Genomic DNA, 18,280 nt, shown 5'->3' on the forward strand with positions numbered 1-18,280 from the left:
TGTATATAGTAAAATCATTTTCTATTTTTTTTAAATGAAAGACTATATTAGTTAAAACACGTTTTACACGCAAAACGTGTTTTTTATTACGTATATTTCAATAAACATTCACGAAAGAAATTTGATGACGTATGATGCACACACTGTCATGAAAATAATTCGTGTTTAAAAAGGTGCAAAGGTTTAATTTTTAAATTTTCTACCTTTCTGTTAAAAAATTACCTTTATTTTATTGTATCATCAGTTCGGAGACATTAGATATCGAAAATATACGAAATAGATATTAATATGAAGTTATTAAAAGTTCCGGACGTAATGGATCAACATTTATCAGATTAAGATCATGATCTTTTGATCGAAAAAAATTATTATATTGTAAGGATATTTACATCTATTATTGGTATATATTCTTTAACACTATTTTAACTTTACCGTTATTATGTGAAATTTCAATATCGATATTAGTGTACAATTCTCACTTTTACAGTCTACGATTTCCCACGTACAGAATATTTTCCCAGGAAAGAAGGAAGAAAGGAAGGAGAAAGAAAAGGAAGAAAGATAAAAATTTACTATATTTTATGTAAAGAAAAAAATTACTTGTACTTAAAAAGATTGCAAAATCGACGCTGCAAGTAGTGTTAGTTTAAGATTTACTGCAAGGTTGAATGGTATAATTAAGCGGAGGTGGCGGGATTAGAAGAGGCAACGGAGTCGGTGGTGGTGGTGGAGCTTGAATAGATGTCAAAGTTGCAGTAGTAGTCTGTGATTGTTCAATTGCTCGAACCGTTGTGTTATAAATTGAAAGATAACTGGGCCAGAGATGAGGTGGCGGAGGAGAACCAGGGGGCGGCGGGGGTGGTGAACGATCGTCCATTTCGTCAGAGTCATCCATCATCATGGCTGTCAATGGAGTAATGCGTGGTTTTTTATCCAACTTGATTATCTTTACCTATAAAAATGTAGAGAAAAAAAATATATTATACATAATAATTGAAAAACATTTCTGAACACAAGCCTCTTTCTTTTTAAACAAGAGAGAAAGAGGAATAATAATTTAATAATCGCATACCTTGACCTTTTTCTTTGCCTTTAGTGGTTTCGTCCTTTTTTCCTGTTTTCTGCTCTTTCGAGAATTGTAAATTTTGTCCCTTCTCAAATCTCCCAGTCCTTCGCGGAAATCTATCCCCTTGGGTGGAGGGGGTGAAGGCATATCACCTTCGCCACCGCTAGGACTAGTTCCTTCACCAGGTTTCACACCATCAGCAAATTGAACTGACTTTTTGCTTCTCTTTGCTTTTTTCAGTTTTGCTAAATTTGATTTACCAGATTTGGTGTCAGATCGTATGTCTTTATCGTATTCATTATTCGTATCTATCTCTCCATCTTTGTCGTTACTGTCTTTTGCATTGTTATCCGTATCTGATAAATCCAAGTTACCATTGGGACTGAAAAAATCCGCTTATATATTTCATGCACAGTACATACAAACTGTATGAATATAATACATTAAATCTAACGGATCAGTTCTAAACTAAATCGTAAGGCTCGTAATTTGCCTTTGTAAAATAATATAAGAATTTATGACTGATATTGTAATTCTATGCGTACGTATTAGGTATACAAATTAATTCTCAGCCTAACTTTCAGCGACTTCAGAACCCGTTTAAGTTGAACTCCCCTCCCCCATCTGTAGTCATTTTGAAGTACCATCTTTTACCTTCAAAATGAGGTACAATACTTGATCCTCCTGTGAACATAACTTGAAAAATCAGTAAATACAATGTCGTTCAAAAAGCAACATTTGAGGCACTGCCTTCTTTTCGCGTTTCAATTTAAAAAAAAACGCGGCTGAAGCAAAAGAAATGATTTGTTCGGCTTTAGGCAAGAATGCTGTATCGTACAGTACGTGTAAAAAATGATTCCAACAGTTTCGAGAGGGAAATTTCGACTTTGAGGATCGTGAACGCCCTGGTCAACAAAAAAAAAAAAAACGAAAGACGTTGGAGTTGGAGGAAATTTTGAACGAATTCTTGCCAAACGCAATTAAAACTTGCAAATACGCTTGGAGTAACACAGCAAGATGTTTCCTATCGCTTAAAACAGCTAGGGAGGATTCGCAAGTCAAAGTTAGTCAAAAAAGGCCGAGAATTAATTTGTACACTTAATACATACAGCGCTTTTATAATCATTCTATCTCTTTAACTAATACGAATACGAAGCCTATAACAGTCTAGCTTGGATCTTAGATGCTTATGTATAATTTCGCGTGAATTTATATACTGATAGTTTCGAAAGACTACATATATCGCTTTCTTCTTGTTTTATATCTAATAAACGATAGATAAGGACAGAAAACAATATGAGCCAACACAAGTTCTTAGTGTATACATTTTATACAGTTTATTCGAAATGAAAATTAATTATTTGCAGATTTTAATATGTCATTCATTATTATTAAGATCAATCTAAGATGCGCAAAAAGCATCAAAAATTGTTAAATTGTCAATTTAACACATGATATTACTGCGGTAGTTTAATAGAGTTTGCGTTTCAAGTCTGAAAAAAATTCGGCGCGCAATTAAAAAATCTACATACGTAGTATATAAATTCATCCCCAATTATATGTATATTAGAAATATTCAAAATCCAGCTTGACCGTTACGGCCTGTTCTCATCAGTTTCTCATTGGTTTTTTTAAAATCTGTAATATTGTTTTAAAGAAATTTTAAGCAATATCGACAAACCTAAATCCTGGTACAACCAAAATGCCTTTTAATGGTGGAGGTGGCAACATCAACCATTCCTTCCTGGTATCATTTTCTGTCTGATCTTTAGTTGTAACAGTAGACGTTGTTATCGCTTCGTCAATTTCAATTCGCTGATTAATCATTTGTAATGGTTTCTCATCGTCACCATCATCCTCATCCTCATCCTCTACTTCTTCTTCCTCTTCCTCATCATCTTCCGCCTCGACCTCAATCTCGTCTTCATCTTCTTCTTCTTCTTCATCCACAGTGATATCTTCATCTTCTTCTTTAATAGATATTGTTGCCTCCTCTTCTTTTATAGGATTAACTAATGGAGATTCAGTTTGTTCATCTCCTTCTTTCAATGCTTTCAGGACTAATGAATCTACAATCGAACTCTTACGGTGATCTAATAATCCACTCATTTGTCGTGATGTTGTATTGTTCTTTTCCAATAATCGCAAAGCTCGTCGATTAGTCCGTTCTATCTTTCTACGTTCTTTCTCTTTCCTGCGTAACTCGCGTAATCGTTTACGCTCTTCTTGTTCCTTACGGCGTGTTTCGAGTATAGCTTCATAGTTATACACGGGTTGAATTATTTCTACAACATAGAGACGTTCGTCGTTGAATAATAAGATTTTTCGGATGGTAAGAATCATATCTAAAACAGACTTATATACGTACTTTGAGGCTGAATCTCGTTTCTTGGGAACGCTGCTACTGTCGCGGAGGGAATTGGAACCGGCACTGGAACAGGTACTGGCAATGATAGCGGCAGTGACGTAATAGATGACATAGTTACAACGGGGGCGAGAGTATTTGTCGTGGCCGGTAAGGTTGGTGGCACAGGTAATGGAACGGGAACGGGGACAGGTACTGACATGGGCGCCGAAGGTGAAGGTACCGGGACAGCTGAGGAATATAAAACTACATTTGATTGACCTATCGAAGATTGGCCGCCGCTGCTGCTGCCGCCGCCGCCGCTATTACTGCTGCTACTCCAATCTAATGACGTAGGTACTACTTGGAGAACGTTACCTACGCGAACCACTTGACTGGATCGTAAGGGCGGAGTCGTAACTGTAGCAGATACTTCGCGACGCGCTGATTGCACGCTATTGAAATCAGCAGGGACTACTTGTAGGACATTTCCAACCTTAATAATATAGAAAATTATATTTAATAAAAATTTATTCGTTTTAATAATTAACGAAAAACATAATATGTTAAATACTTGTACAACGGTAGTAGGCTGCTGTCTGTACATCATTTGTTGTTGTTGTGGAGGAGATGGATACGCAATAACATTAGGATTGAAATTTGTAGAATATTCTGAAGTTATACCAGTAGAGTCCTTGTTCTGTTGCTTTTTAATACCTAATTCTAATTCTAATCTGTAAACAATAATTAGACACGATATTTAAATCTTTTTATCTAATAATAATATATCAGTTACTTTTCATGGTATACATATTCAAGTCTTATAATTCAAAAAATAGGTAATGGAAAAATATTTAATTAAAAAATGTTTTGAAAAGCTCTTGAGATAAATTATAAGAAAATACAATAAAAAATGGGGGTTTCCATCTTAAAAACTCGATTTGATCTTGATTTAACTTGGCGACGCTATCCAAGGTCAAACTGATAAGATCAGTAAAAAGATCTCTTTAAACTCTATAATTTTTGTCTAACACATTTTTTGTAAAACTTATATTTCCGAGATATATTATAGGCGTTCCAGTACTTTTGACTTCCTGTATATATAGTGCTTATTATGATTAGTTATTAAACCTGGCGTCTATTCTTACCTATCGTCAAGAGATAAACGTTTCGGGGAGCTTGTAGATGATTCATCTATACAAGGAGGATAAGTCAAATTATTCTCTGTATAATAGTATTCATTTTCGCCTTCAATCTCATTTGAGTATTGGAAGTTTGTTGCATCCATATTACTATTGATACCCATTTCTGAATCTAAAATACTCGTTCCTGATATAATCCCCGAATGTATAATGGTCTCTATACGTCTACCCCTTTCGCCAGAAGTGCTGAACTTATTGTTTTCGTCATCGTTCTTTGTTTCCCTTCCTGTTTCGTTTAGTCTATCGCTTCCAGGTGAAGGAGATCTGCATTTAAAATTGACCACAGATTTAATCATAAATAAGGGATGCACCATGCAAATTGAATTAAATGTTACCTGGAAGATTGTAATTCCGACATTCTAAATAAATGTTCCGGGCTTTTTAATCTTGACATAGAAACAGATTTCACTCTCGATCTTGTATCGAACGGAGATCTGCTCCTCGATCTCGATTGCGATCTCATCCTGAGTCTTGATCTCGATGTCGATCTAGAATGTGATCCTGACCTCGATCTCGATCTCGATCGAGATTGGGATCTTAGTGGTGACCAAGAGCGCGATCTTGATTTTCGTCGAAATCGTTCTTGTCGTACAGGCGAATACCTCGATCGTTGTGTTCGATTTCGTATTCTGTGATCAGAATGACGATCTAAATTTGGAGAATCTATGTCCTTCCCCCATTCTCTTTTTACATTAGATCTGTTTCAATAAATAAAAAATATTAACTGCTTCGACTGTTTGTATGAATACAATTATACACTTAATATTTATGTTGAAATCCAAAAAGTATGTTTTATTGACGTTATATTCGTTGAACCTATTTAATATGTATAGAAATCTGTAAATACCTCCTCCTGTATTTTGACAATTGAGGCGAAGATTGTATCATATCCCTTTCCAGACTTCCCTCTCTATAATACGATCGATCATCATATTCAAGAGGCAAATCCTGTCCAGTGTACGAATCCATAGATTCGTTACCATCTCGTAAAATACTGTTGCTTTCATATTGCCACGTATGATCTAATTCTTCTATGTGAAACCTAAAGAATATTATTATAAGTTTATTATAAATATAATATATAATATCAAGTCAATCGGAAAGTTCCGTCCATCCAGCGGCGAGTATCTATAGCGGGAACTGTCGATAACTCTAATGTCTGAATCAAGCTTAATTTTTTAGTTTTAGTATCTGTACATAACATTGTTTCTTACTGCATCGAAAATATCGAAATTTGAGCCAAATAAACATCATTTGCGCGAAATGTTAATCTTTTGCTTCAAATGGAAGAAAACTGCAGCTGAAGCTCATCGAATGCTTGTAGAAGTTTATGGTGATAGTGCTTCTTCCGATAAAACATACAGAGAATAATGTAAAATAGGATAAGGGCAAAGAGCCAGTAATTCAAATTTAATAATAATAACAACAATATGTAAATAAAGTAATAAAGAAAATTTTATTTATTTATTTATTATATTAAAATTTTCTTTGTTACATTATTTACATATTGTTATTATTATTAAATTTAAACTACTGGCTCTTTGCCTTTATCCTATTTTACATTGTTTTATACATATAGAGCCTTATAATTTATTATTTATACAAAGAATAATTTCGACACTTTCGAAATGATAATTTTGATGTGAAGGACAAAGAGTGTTTTGGACGGCCAAAGGCATTTAAAGAATTGCAGGCATTGGTGGATGAAGACTCATGTCAAACGTAAAAATAACTTGTAGAAGCATTAAATTGTGCTCAATCTGTTATTTCCGATCGTTTAAAAGCCTTAGGAAAGGTCTGCAAAGAAGGAAAATGGGTCCCATATGAACTGGAGCCAATAGACATTGAAAGGCGAAAAACCACCTGTGAAATTCTGTTTGCTAGGTAACAAAGAAAGAGGATTTTTGCATTGAATTGTGACTGGTGATAAAAAATGGATCTATTTCGATAATCCCAAATGCTGAAAAACCATTTGCGATCCAGATCAACCATCGACATCGACGCCAAAACGCAATATTCATGGGAAGAAGGCCATGCTCTGTATTTGGTGGGAAGGATGTAGTGTATCATGAGTTGTTGAAATCTGGTCATAGAGGATCTTTACCGAGAACAAATAATCCGTTTGAGCCGAGCATTGCGCGAAAAACGACCAGAATATGAGACAAGACAGCATAAAATGATTTTACTTCAAAATAACGATCGATCTCATGTCACTAAGGCTGTTAAGGAAACATTGGAAGCACTTTACTGGGAAGTGCTACCTCATGCTTATTCATCAGACTGTGCCCCTTCCGACTACCACTTCTTTCGGTCGATGGTACACGCACTTGCTGAGAAACGCTTCAATTCTTATGAAGACGTCGAAAAATGGGTTTCTGACTGGATAGCCTTCAAAGATGAGTTATTCTTTCGCCGCGGAATTCGCTTGCTGTCCGAAAGATGGGAAAAAGTCATTGCTACTGATGGACAATATTTTGATTGATGTACTTTTTCATTTTGTTTCTTAAATAAAATCACTTTTTGCACAAAACGGACGGAACATTCTGATTGATTTAATATTAAAGAATTTAGTTAAATACTCTATATGTCATCACCATAACAAATTATTAGTAAATATAGGTATATGAAAAATTCATACACATATAAAAGTCAAGTGGATATTTTATACCTATTGTCTCGATATTTTTCAGATTCCATTGTTCTTTCCCTCAAAATATCTATTGGGTCATACAATCTAGTATCTTTCTCATGATCCATATTGTCATGTCTTCTCCTACCCCAATCATTACGATTGTCCTTAGAAGATGCAATGCCGTGTTTTTTAAAGTTATCTGTAAATAGATTAATGTTTAAATATTTATATAATATAAAGCAAAACTATTTATTTAGAGAATAATAATTATAACTTTTTTTACCCTCATAACCAAAGCGTAATGGAGATCGCGTGTATCTTTCTTTTCTTTCATCCGTTCTCATTTTACATGATCGCTCATCGTCGTATTTTTCTCTTTTTTTATCTTTATCTTTATCTCGCGTACTGACAACAGAGTCGTCCTTCCTCTTTGGACTTTTACTACGACTTCTACTCCAACTATGACCAGAACTTCTACTTCCGCTCCCTTGACGTTCCCATGAGACATAGGGACTTCGGCTCTTTTTTCTTCTTCCTCGTGCCAAAGGGCTAAACCTTCTCCTATCTGCAAAATCTGCTTTGGAACTTCTACTATCCCTTCTGTCAGGCTTGTCTACATCTGCAGATGTTCTTTCAGATTTCTTTTCCTTCTTGTCTTTATCATGCGAATATCGTTTTTCACTTTCTTTCTTGCTAGGACTTCTCTTTCTGTGTTCCCAGACAGGAGATCGTATATTCGATGAAGCACTAATTTCATTTAGATTACGATTAGTTTTATATCTCTTCACATCATCGTTCTTGTTTTCTCTGTCGTAGTGTTCAGATTGTTCAGATCGAACAGAAATCGAACAGAGATCTTTTTCCAATGTCGGGGATCTCGATCGTCGTATCGCTATTACTGACGCTTTGGAAACCACGGAAAATTCAGTTGTATCTAGTAATGTATTATCAGTTCTACTGTTACTCACTACTGTATCTCTATTACTATATTTCTGTTCAAAATGATCTATCTGTTTTTGGTTCGGATATTCTTTGATATCATTCTTCAATGCGTGTGACTCTAATAATTTTTTTTGTATTGTCAATAAGGCTGCTGCATGTTGAGCAGGATCCTGTAATGGTGTTTCCAAAATACGTTTTGATTTTACTTGTTCGTTAGTACGACGAATCAAGAGTTGCTTAGGGATAAGTTTAAGTGCATTCTTTCCTTCATTCACCTCATCATCTTTTGTATGCGTTGCTGAGTTCACATTGGAATTTGTAGCATGCTGCTTATCACATGACTTCTCTGATCCATACTCTGCAAAAATATCTATATGTTCAGGGGTATGTATTTTTAAGCACGATTCATTTATTGAAATGTTATCAAATAAATTATCAGTTGTTTTAATGTCAAAATTATGAGTAGAATCTCTATCCTCCAATTGCATTTTGTTTAAAATACTTTCTGTCTTTTCACTTGACATATGTTTAGTATCACGTTTTATTAATTGCAAAGGTATTCCAGACATGGGAACTAATAGTTCATCTGCTGTAATTAACACTTCTTTCTTTCTTTTTTCACGGAGTAGAGAATTAGAACTGTTTTCATTAGATATTTCTGCATCCTGCAAAACAAAAGAAATAATTATTTAAATAAAAGATTTACGCGTGCGTACGTGTGTGTTTTATTTTAATTGCCCCAGGCAAATCTCAAAAAATATGATACGAATGAGATAAGCTATAAAAAAATAAAATGAAAAATGGGAGGTCCCATTTAAGAAATTAAAAGTGACATTTATGTGACTTTCATACAATTATTCAAGATCAAATTAATGGTACCATCTTATGTTCCCCTCGAAACCATACAACTTTTGTCTGAAACATTTTTTCGTATCTTTCATATTTTTCGAGATATTTGTCTAGAGGGATTAATAAAACACACAATATATATATATATATATACTGAATATAAAATATATTAATAATATATCGAATAAAAACTATCTAAGAAATATATATGGGCTAATGTTATTTCAAAAACAATACAAAAAATTTAAGTAAATACAAAAGGCTATTAAGAGTCAACGCTGTTAGCAGTGCGTAAAAATATAATCTTAAAATCTATAACATAGATATTATGTCGAACGTTTCGATCCTTCGTTTCGGATCATCATCAGCGACAATACAATATAAAATTAAAAATTACTCAGAGTTGCAAACAATGATGTTGTCCCGTAGTATGTAATATACAACTAATCTGAAGCAAGACTATCACTTCTTCAGATTATATTTTTACGCACTGCTAACAGCGTTGACTCTTAATAGCCTTTTGTATTTACTTAAATTTTTTGTATTGTTTTTGAAACATATAAGAGTCTATAATTCAATTATATTATTAATTTATTAATTTTCTAATGTTATTTGTTTTGTTTCAAATAGGCAATCTAAAAAGAATAATAGCCCAAAAAATTATATTAAAATTATATTTAATTAATAAGGATTTGATCAATATTATGTCATTTTTTCAATGTCCTTTTTAATTCAAAATATTAAATTTTCTAGGACCGTACATGTGAGAAACACAACCAATAAGAAATTACTTTTAACGGTCGAGCTGGATCTTAGATGCTATTATAATTCCGTGTGAATTTATATACTACGTATATGGTATGTCTTTTATACATATATCTTTTAAATTGCGCACCAAACAATTTTTCGGTCTTGAAACACAACTCTACGAAACTACCGCAATAATATCACGAATTAAATTGTTCTAACAAATTAAATATATTGTAATATAAAATTCATTGATTCAGCATTTAAAATATTAAAAGATGTTAAAGTGAAAATACAAAATTTCAGACAACTATTAACTTGATCTGTTTTTATAACTGAACTAATATATATTTTTTGAACTTAAATGAAATAGAATTATTATATTTGAATTTTAATGAAAACAAGAAAAATTGTAGAAAAGAAATTTTCCATTTTAAAACAGCCACTTTTATATCATCATAAAAAAATCGATTTATAAAATTATTTTACAATTATTTGTGTCCTACAATTTTGTCATACAATTTTTGCCTAAAACATTTTTCCGTATCTTTTATATTTTCCTACATATTTTGACGTGAAAGTTATAATAAAACATCCTATGCATACAATAATTAAATTTAGTCAAACTTCACAAGTATGTAGAGTTATTTCCATTCAGGTTGCTTTATACATTTATAAAGGATCACTTTTTTATAGGATAGATAAAAATACCTACCTTTTGAGAAAGTGCTGGGGAACTAGGACTGTATAGTTCTACTTTATAGGTCTTCTCTTTCAATTTTACATCTGTTTCCGAAATTTCTTTAAATTTATCTCTAGATTGCTCCTTGATGGATACAAACTGTTCTTCACTTGTTTTCGCAAAAGTTGATTGTTTTATTAATACATCTTTCTTTGCTTGTATAGGTCTGATCGCCACTTCATCTGATGCCCATGATCTTTCCAATGATTCTCTACTTTGTGATTTTCTGTGATAGAAATCTGTCAGCTCTGATTTATTAGAACTTTCCGAATAATCCACAAGACAAGGTTCTCCTTTCTTTGTTTCTTCAAATTCTTGCTCACACTTACTTTTGGACCATTCGACATATTCTTCCTCCCACATATTTTTAGCTTCCGATTTTTCTTCAGATTGAGAACCTATGTCCCAACGACTTTTTTTAACTCGTTTATTTGACTTCATAGTTAACTTATTCGTATCTTTCTTGATATCTTTCTTTTCTTCTGTTGTAGCCCACTCTTTCTGTATTGCAGCAATATCATTAACTTTACAAACTTCCATTTCTTTGGTAGTCTTACAAAACAGAGATTTTTCTTCTATATCCCAATCATTTGTTTTATTCTTTTGTTCCAGGAGCATCATTTCTTCTCTTTCACCTTCTTCTTGCTCCTCTTCCCATATTCTTATTGCATATAGACGTTCTTGCTTTTTTTTCATTTCTCTTACGCCTTCTTTTTCTATTGCAATGTAGGTATCTGTCTTTTTATCATATTTCACTTCTTTCTCTGTTTTTTTTAATAAACTCTGATTATGTTTTCGTTTACTCATGTTTAGATCTGATATTGCTTCTAAACTATCCACTTCCCACTCATCTGCCAGAAGTTGCTTTTGATGCACCTCTTTTTCAAGTTGTGTCAGAGATGGCACATTTAATGTATCAAAATCTGTTTCCCCCCATTTCTCCTTTTTCTGTTTCCCTAATTTTTTTAAATACTTATCTTCGTTTTGTATTCGTTGAGTGATACGCTCACTTTCCCGTTCCCAGTTTGCAAGAAACTCACCGCTACTTTTAATATCTTTTTCTTTTCTTTTCTTTCTCTTTGCTTCAATTTCCTCATCTGATCTTACTTTTCCTTCATAAATTCTTTCTTCATTGGCTTTAGCTTTGTCTTGGTCAATATTATCTCGACTGTGCTTTCTTTTTCTTCGATATTTATTCTTCTCTAAGCCATCCATCTTTTCCAATTCTTCACCATGATCTTGACTTGAGGTTTCACCATCATTTTGTTGCTTTGTCATAGAATCCATTTCCCATTGTTCCATGAAACTTTCGTCAGACTTATCTTCTTTTCTTTCCTTTCTCTGTTTTAAACATTCATTGTCACGTACACTCATATCAATAATAGTACTGTTCGTTGACATAACCTCGTCAATCTTCTTTTTATCTTCACCTGCTACTTCTTCTTTTATCTTCCTTATTGGAGTCATTGACTGCAATATCTTTGTTCCATCCGATGAAGCTATTACAGGAGATTTCGATATTATCTTTCTTATATTTCCATTAATAGATTTTGTGTCCATTGTTTTCTTCTTATTCCTTTTCTTCTTTTTTGTACATTCATCTAAATCACTGCTATTAGAATCCGTGCTCATTTTTCTCTTTCGCTTTTTTTTTATTCGAGCAATGCGTTTCACCTTTTTCCTTTTTTTTCCAATTCTCTTTTTCTTCCGTTTTCTTTTTCTTCTTTCTTCCGAACTACTAGAGTCACTACTGCTAGTACTATCTGTACTATCAGAATCGGAAGACGATGAATTACTTGGTACTTTCCGTTTGCGTTTCCTTTTTTTCTTTTGTTTTTCTGAATCCGAAGAGGTAATAGTACTAGATGAGTCACTGCTGGATATTTTCTTTTTCTTCTTTTTTTTTACTTCTCTCAATTCAGTATTCTCATCACTCAATCGTTCAACTTTGATTCTAACATTCTCCCAATCACTTGGAATTGATTTGGAATCCTGAGATTCATCATTTTCGTTTGTATATTCAATTTGTTCAATATTTTCATTAGCTTGTATTTGACAGTCTGTTGATACAGTAAACTCCTCACATTCTGTACTCTTTGTCGATTCTTCTAGAGTTTCTAGATTATTTTTTTCTTCAAATTCCTCTTTTAATGGTATTTCTATATTATCTTCAGCTAAATTAGATTCTATATTGAATTCATGATAACTATATGGAGAAGTAGATTTAACAGGATTTTTCTTTGGAGAATATTTTTTAGTTCCATCAGTTGCAGTACACACCATCTTCATAAATTGTTCATATTCAGAAGCTAGCTTCTCATTTCCAGTAGGCTGTAGCAAAGAAGACGTAGAAGATTCATTAATCGTTTCGTTTTCGATCTTTTCACTAGATTTAATATCTTCTTTAATGTCTTCAACATTGTTATCAATTTTGCCTTCATCCGTTATACTAGACGTTGTAGAACATCTCTCTTCTTTTAAAACAGAAGATGAATTATTATCACAATGCTTTTAACATCCACGTTATATGCGTTATCATTATTATTAAAAATCACTTACGTTGATTTATGGAAATATGTAGTTTGTTTACTGATTTTTCAATTTCTTCTTTTGTTACATTGATAGACGATATTTCCTCATCTTCACTATCCCATTTTGACTTAGGAAGCTGTATAGTCATATGCCACCTGGTATCTTTATGATAGTTAATCGTATTTATTTGTCGATACCAATTACGCTTTTGCTGTACTGTGTCTTCTGTATCAATCCTGCAATTACAAAGATATGGATAGATAAAGAAAGATTTGGATACAAAGAATATTATGATATACCGTGGTAAAGACGCTTCACAAATGTCTCGTATCTTCTCACGACGTTCCGGAGTAACAGCTTGTAAAAGTTGCGAAATACCCAACAATAGAGATGTACGCGGATTTTCACAATATAATAACTGAAGTCCTCTTGCTCGTTTCGTCAACTTAATCGATTCAGGTGGATACTTTTTGGGTCCATCAAGTCCCTCGGCTATTAATGCTTGACGTTTTAGACGGTGATTACTTAACATTAACATTTGTTCAAAATAACGTGTATAATCTTGCGTAGTCCTAAAACACATTACACATAAACATGCTTAATATGCAACTATATACAGGGTGTCCGTCCATAAATTCCGAGCGAACTGTTTGAAGTTACAAGAAAGTTTAATAAGAGAAATTTGATTCCGAGTTAGTTACAAAGTGTACATAAAAAATTTTTTACTAGATATAACTTTGTTTCCGAATGCTCCCTACTATACAAATATACAAAAAAATTATAGATATCCATTTTTAAAAATTATGTTAATTTACATAACTCAAAAAAGCCACGAATAGAAAAATTTTTTTACGTGCACTTTGTAGTTGATTCGGAGTCTTTCAAATTTCTCTTATTAAACTTTCTTGTAAATTCAAATTTTAGCAGTTGCGAGATATTTGCTCGGACATTTATGAACGAACACCCAGTGTGTGTATATATATATTCACTTTTATATATATATATATATAAGATTCAAACTTTTTACTTAAAAAGTGAATGGATGAATGAACCAAAATGCATCATGGTATTTTAACATTACATGTTCACAACTAAATTTCTTTTGTATTAAATTTATTTCTGCGCTCCGACAACAAAAATAATTAATTACTTTTCAAACTTAACTAAAAAAATTGTTACAAACCTGATTTTTACAGGTCGTTCTGAATTATTACGTCTTCTAAGATGAATGACATCATCAAAACTTAAACCAGATTTTCGCACTTCCGCCCATGAGTTACTTTTTAATAATACCTTTTCTTTCCATTTGTCTTTGTCTTTTTTATCTTTGTTTTCTACTTCCATTTCCGACATATCAGTTCGTCTTTCTTTTATATTTTCTTTCTTATTCTTTGTTGTTTCAGTTTTTTCTTTTGTCTCTTCTTCTTTTTCTTTTACCTCTTTTTTATCCTTTTCTTCTTTCTTGTCACGATTTGTATCTGTTTTGCTATTACTTTGTTTTTCTTTATCGTTTTTCTTTTTCTTATCTTTCTTATGCTTTCCTCTATTCTGAGATAATTTTTGTGTAAAACGTTCAATACTTCCACTTCGATTTTTAACATCCTGATTTGAACTATCTTTATTAATTTTGTCATGATGTCGAGGCCTTATAAAAATAATTATCTTTATTTAATAATTATTAGAGTATAGAAAATAATAGAGAGAATATATAGATTTTACATGTATATAAAAAATAGAAAAGTATATTAATATAAAAAATATTACCTTTCTGAATATTTTCGATCCACTGATCTACTTTTACGATCACTTTTTATTTCCTCATGTTTAGTTTTCTCTCTCATATGTTTTTTACTTTTGAGTAAACTAGATATATTCTTACCAGTATGATTTTCGTCTTCTATACTTGCTATAAAAAAGATTTTATCATTAAACGTTAGATTTAGAAACATAAATATTGGAAGTACAAATTAGTTCGGTTCGTTTTCCAAAAGATGATCGCCTCCAAAGACGAGTCATTTTTTGAGATGGAATTCGAAAATTATCTGAGAGATGGGAAAAAGTAGTAGCCAGCGATGAACAATACTTTAATTAATCTCTTCATTTGTTTTGAAATAATTGCATTTTTGAACACAAAAAGCGGACCGAACTAATTTGTACACCTAATATATGAAGACAATACCTGCAGCTCTAGCTTCTGCAAGTAACATTTTACTTTTAGATTCCTCTCTTCGAATTTCTTCAATAGCCAGAATTTTTTCCTCTATAAAATTTTAATTTTACAATTATACTCATGATATTTCATAAAAGAAAATATTTGATAAAGTCACAATAATTAATTAAGTATAATATTATTGACTATTCAGAGTTAAACTCTTTTTTTCAATACACAAATTAAGTACAAATATATCTTTGATAATATATAATATCTTTGATAAATTCGAAATTTTTGTATCAAATATATATTTGTACATAATTTACGCACTGAAAACAGTGTTTGACTCTGTGTATAGCCATTAATATTATACTTCATTAATTATTGTGATTTTGTTTTAATCATAAAGGAGTCTTTAATTCAATTAAATTTTGATTATTGTTATTCATTTGATAAAGTGCCAAAATAGTAATACAAAAATATTTGGAAACCCAATGCATAATGGTGTGCATAAAATATAATACACTACTCAACAAAATCGAAACATCACTTGTTCCACCTGCAAAGATAGACAAACTTTGAGATAAAATAACTTTGTCAGAAATCATTGTATCAAGATGTTTAAAAAAACATTTTAAAGCTGAAATCTGACTTTTTGGACCGGTACTTTAAAAAAAAAAAAAACGATATTACTGATATTTCGTGAAGTTACATAAACATAAATGAAGATGCATCAAACCTTAAAAATGTTTACAAAATTTGTTAAGTTCCACGGTGCGGACTAAAAATTGTGCACAAATGCGATTTACAGCGCTTTCGAAAGACTGAATTTTTACCTTTAATTAGTTTTTTTTTCTAACTTTTGCATGATTTTTTTTTTGTTTATTCAATGTTGAAGCAAAAGAGGTCTTGCTTACGTTGAATAACTCGATAAAAAAAAATCGAATAAAAGTTAGAAAAAAAGCAAATTAAAAGTAAAGCTTCAGTTCTTCGGAAGCTGTAAACCGCATTTGTGCATAATTTTTAGTTTGCGCTGTGGAACTTCTTAAATTTCGTAAAAAGTTTTGAGATTTGACGCATCTTCATTTGTTTATGTGACTTTACGAAATATTAGTAAAATTGGTTTTTTGAAGTACCTGTCTGAAAAGTAGAGATTTTTCAAGCTCTAAAATGCTTCTTTAAACATCTCAATGCAATGATTTTGACGATGTAATTTTATCTTGAAATTTACCTATTTTTGCAGAGTGGTACAAGTGATGCTTTAATTTTATTGAGTAATGTATATACTTTTACGAATAACAGGAATCTAAATTTTAATCTGTTATCATATTTTGCAGTGAAAATAAAAGTTCTTGTAATTTATGTCATTAGGTAAGAAAGTACAATACATTCCAAATTTCACATTACGACATGTTCTTATGAGTTTCAATTCCAAATTTGTCGAATGCACAATAATTGCAGTTTACAATATAACGGTATGTAATTACATACCGTTATATCCAACAAAAATACAATAATTTAAAAAATACAATAATTTTATAATGAAATATATCACCTGTCTTCTTTCTTGATTTATTTATATCATCCTGAACACTTTTATCCTTTGTCTTTAAAGCTCCAGTAGAATGATAAGACAAATTTGGCTTAACCTGGGATTTAGGCAATACTTTGAACTGATTAGCAAATGCCATTAATCGTTTCTTTGCTTGAAGTTTTCCAAGTACTGGTTTCACTGGTTTTGGACTCTCCAGTCTTGATGTATCACCATCGCTTGTTTGACCTCTAGTACTATCTGGTGTTTCTGGCATTTGTATGTCCAACAAGGAGATAGAGATATCTGGATTTGGTTCTTCCAGAATATCTTTTGATTGAGAAGCATCTGTGTCATTTTTTTCTAATATATATCACATAAAATAGTTATTTATCAAAGAATTAAATCTAATAAAATCCTGTAACAATAAAAAATAAATGAAACATGTTTTCTACCTGAAACAAATGATATCCTTTCTTCTTCTGCCATTGATAGCTTTGATATCTTCCAAAATTTTAGTTATCTAAAAATCATATTTATAAATAAAACTTACAAACATAAAAAATAATAGCCAGGGCTGAATAAAACATATGTATTTTATATTTATGGCACAAAATACATAATACTATCAATCTTAGTAACTATTCTAAATGAACTATATTACTGATATAGTTTATTTAGAATAGTTACCTACTAAGTTTTATAATATTATATATTTTGTATTACAAATACATAAAAAGTACATGTATTTTGTCCAACACTATTAATAGTATTATTTAAAAAATGACATCCAGTAGTAAAATTTTACACTATTCTAAAATATTACAAAGATTAAAAATAATATCAAGAAACATTGTTAAAATCAGTGCTGTGTAAATGTATAGTATGGATTATAGAATCTAAATAGGCAATGTATATAGTCATGTTACACAATTGAATTGTCCACTTACTATACAAAACAAATAAAAATTATTCCTCTGTAACTATGAAAAACAATTATAGAAAAGCAATTACAGGAAAATTTTAAGGTAATTATAAAAAAGGTTCCAGTATGTTTAATACGGATTTGTTTGTATAAATCTAATGTAGCAAGTGTGAATAGATAAATTACTTGAAAAAATATCACAATAAGAGGATGCGTGCAATTTCTTATCACCTACTAATATGATATTTACTGTGATTTACAATTCAAATTATTAATATTCACGATAAAATCAGCGATATCGATATCAATTTGTGAATTAAAATACGGACATACAATCGTTGCATAAACGTATCTGATCCGAACAGTCCCTACTTCTATTGAAGTTAAACGAAACTAGTACGTGAAACACAGCGGACATATTGTTCTTAACCATGAAATATAAAGGCCGTAGCACACACTTTTGCATGACGCATTATGCCTGGTTTATGCTTCAGGTCTTAATCCTAAAATCCTAAAATTCAACCAATAAAGCTGCCAGTTCTAACCGAAATTTGAACTCTATTGGCTGAATTTTAGGATTAAGCCCTTAAGACCGAAGCATAAACCAGGCATTAGA

At 31.6% G+C, this 18,280-nt stretch overlaps 1 protein-coding gene across 6 annotated transcripts; it reads right to left on the reverse strand.

The window, feature by feature from the left end:
• Positions 1–520: 520 nt before the first annotated feature.
• LOC108774232 (trichohyalin) lies at positions 521–18,071 on the reverse strand. Of its 6 annotated transcripts, none has more exons than XM_018540291.1 (19): positions 17,998–18,071; positions 17,195–17,262; positions 16,764–17,102; positions 15,236–15,316; positions 14,821–14,962; positions 14,240–14,701; positions 13,356–13,628; positions 13,084–13,292; positions 10,498–12,998; positions 7,528–8,851; positions 7,281–7,443; positions 5,460–5,654; positions 4,948–5,310; positions 4,559–4,876; positions 3,985–4,144; positions 3,435–3,906; positions 2,748–3,351; positions 1,073–1,448; positions 521–952 (listed from the first exon to the last, which is right to left on the reverse strand). In XM_018540291.1, exons 2-19 carry the CDS (start codon positions 17,226–17,228, stop codon positions 647–649), a joined length of 8,322 nt encoding a protein of 2,773 aa, XP_018395793.1. In that variant the 5' UTR covers positions 17,229–17,262; positions 17,998–18,071; the 3' UTR covers positions 521–646. The 6 variants fall into 6 exon arrangements, with proteins under 6 accessions (XP_018395793.1, XP_018395792.1, XP_018395796.1 ...); XM_018540290.1 differs by having other exon boundaries at positions 17,925–18,069; XM_018540294.1 differs by having other exon boundaries at positions 16,764–17,069; positions 17,915–18,069.
• Between the last annotated feature and the right edge of the window lie 209 nt (positions 18,072–18,280).

This window comes from Cyphomyrmex costatus, unplaced genomic scaffold, assembly GCF_001594065.2.
Source record: "Cyphomyrmex costatus isolate MS0001 unplaced genomic scaffold, Ccosl1.0 scaffold24, whole genome shotgun sequence".
Taxonomy (NCBI): Eukaryota; Metazoa; Arthropoda; class Insecta; order Hymenoptera; family Formicidae; genus Cyphomyrmex; species Cyphomyrmex costatus.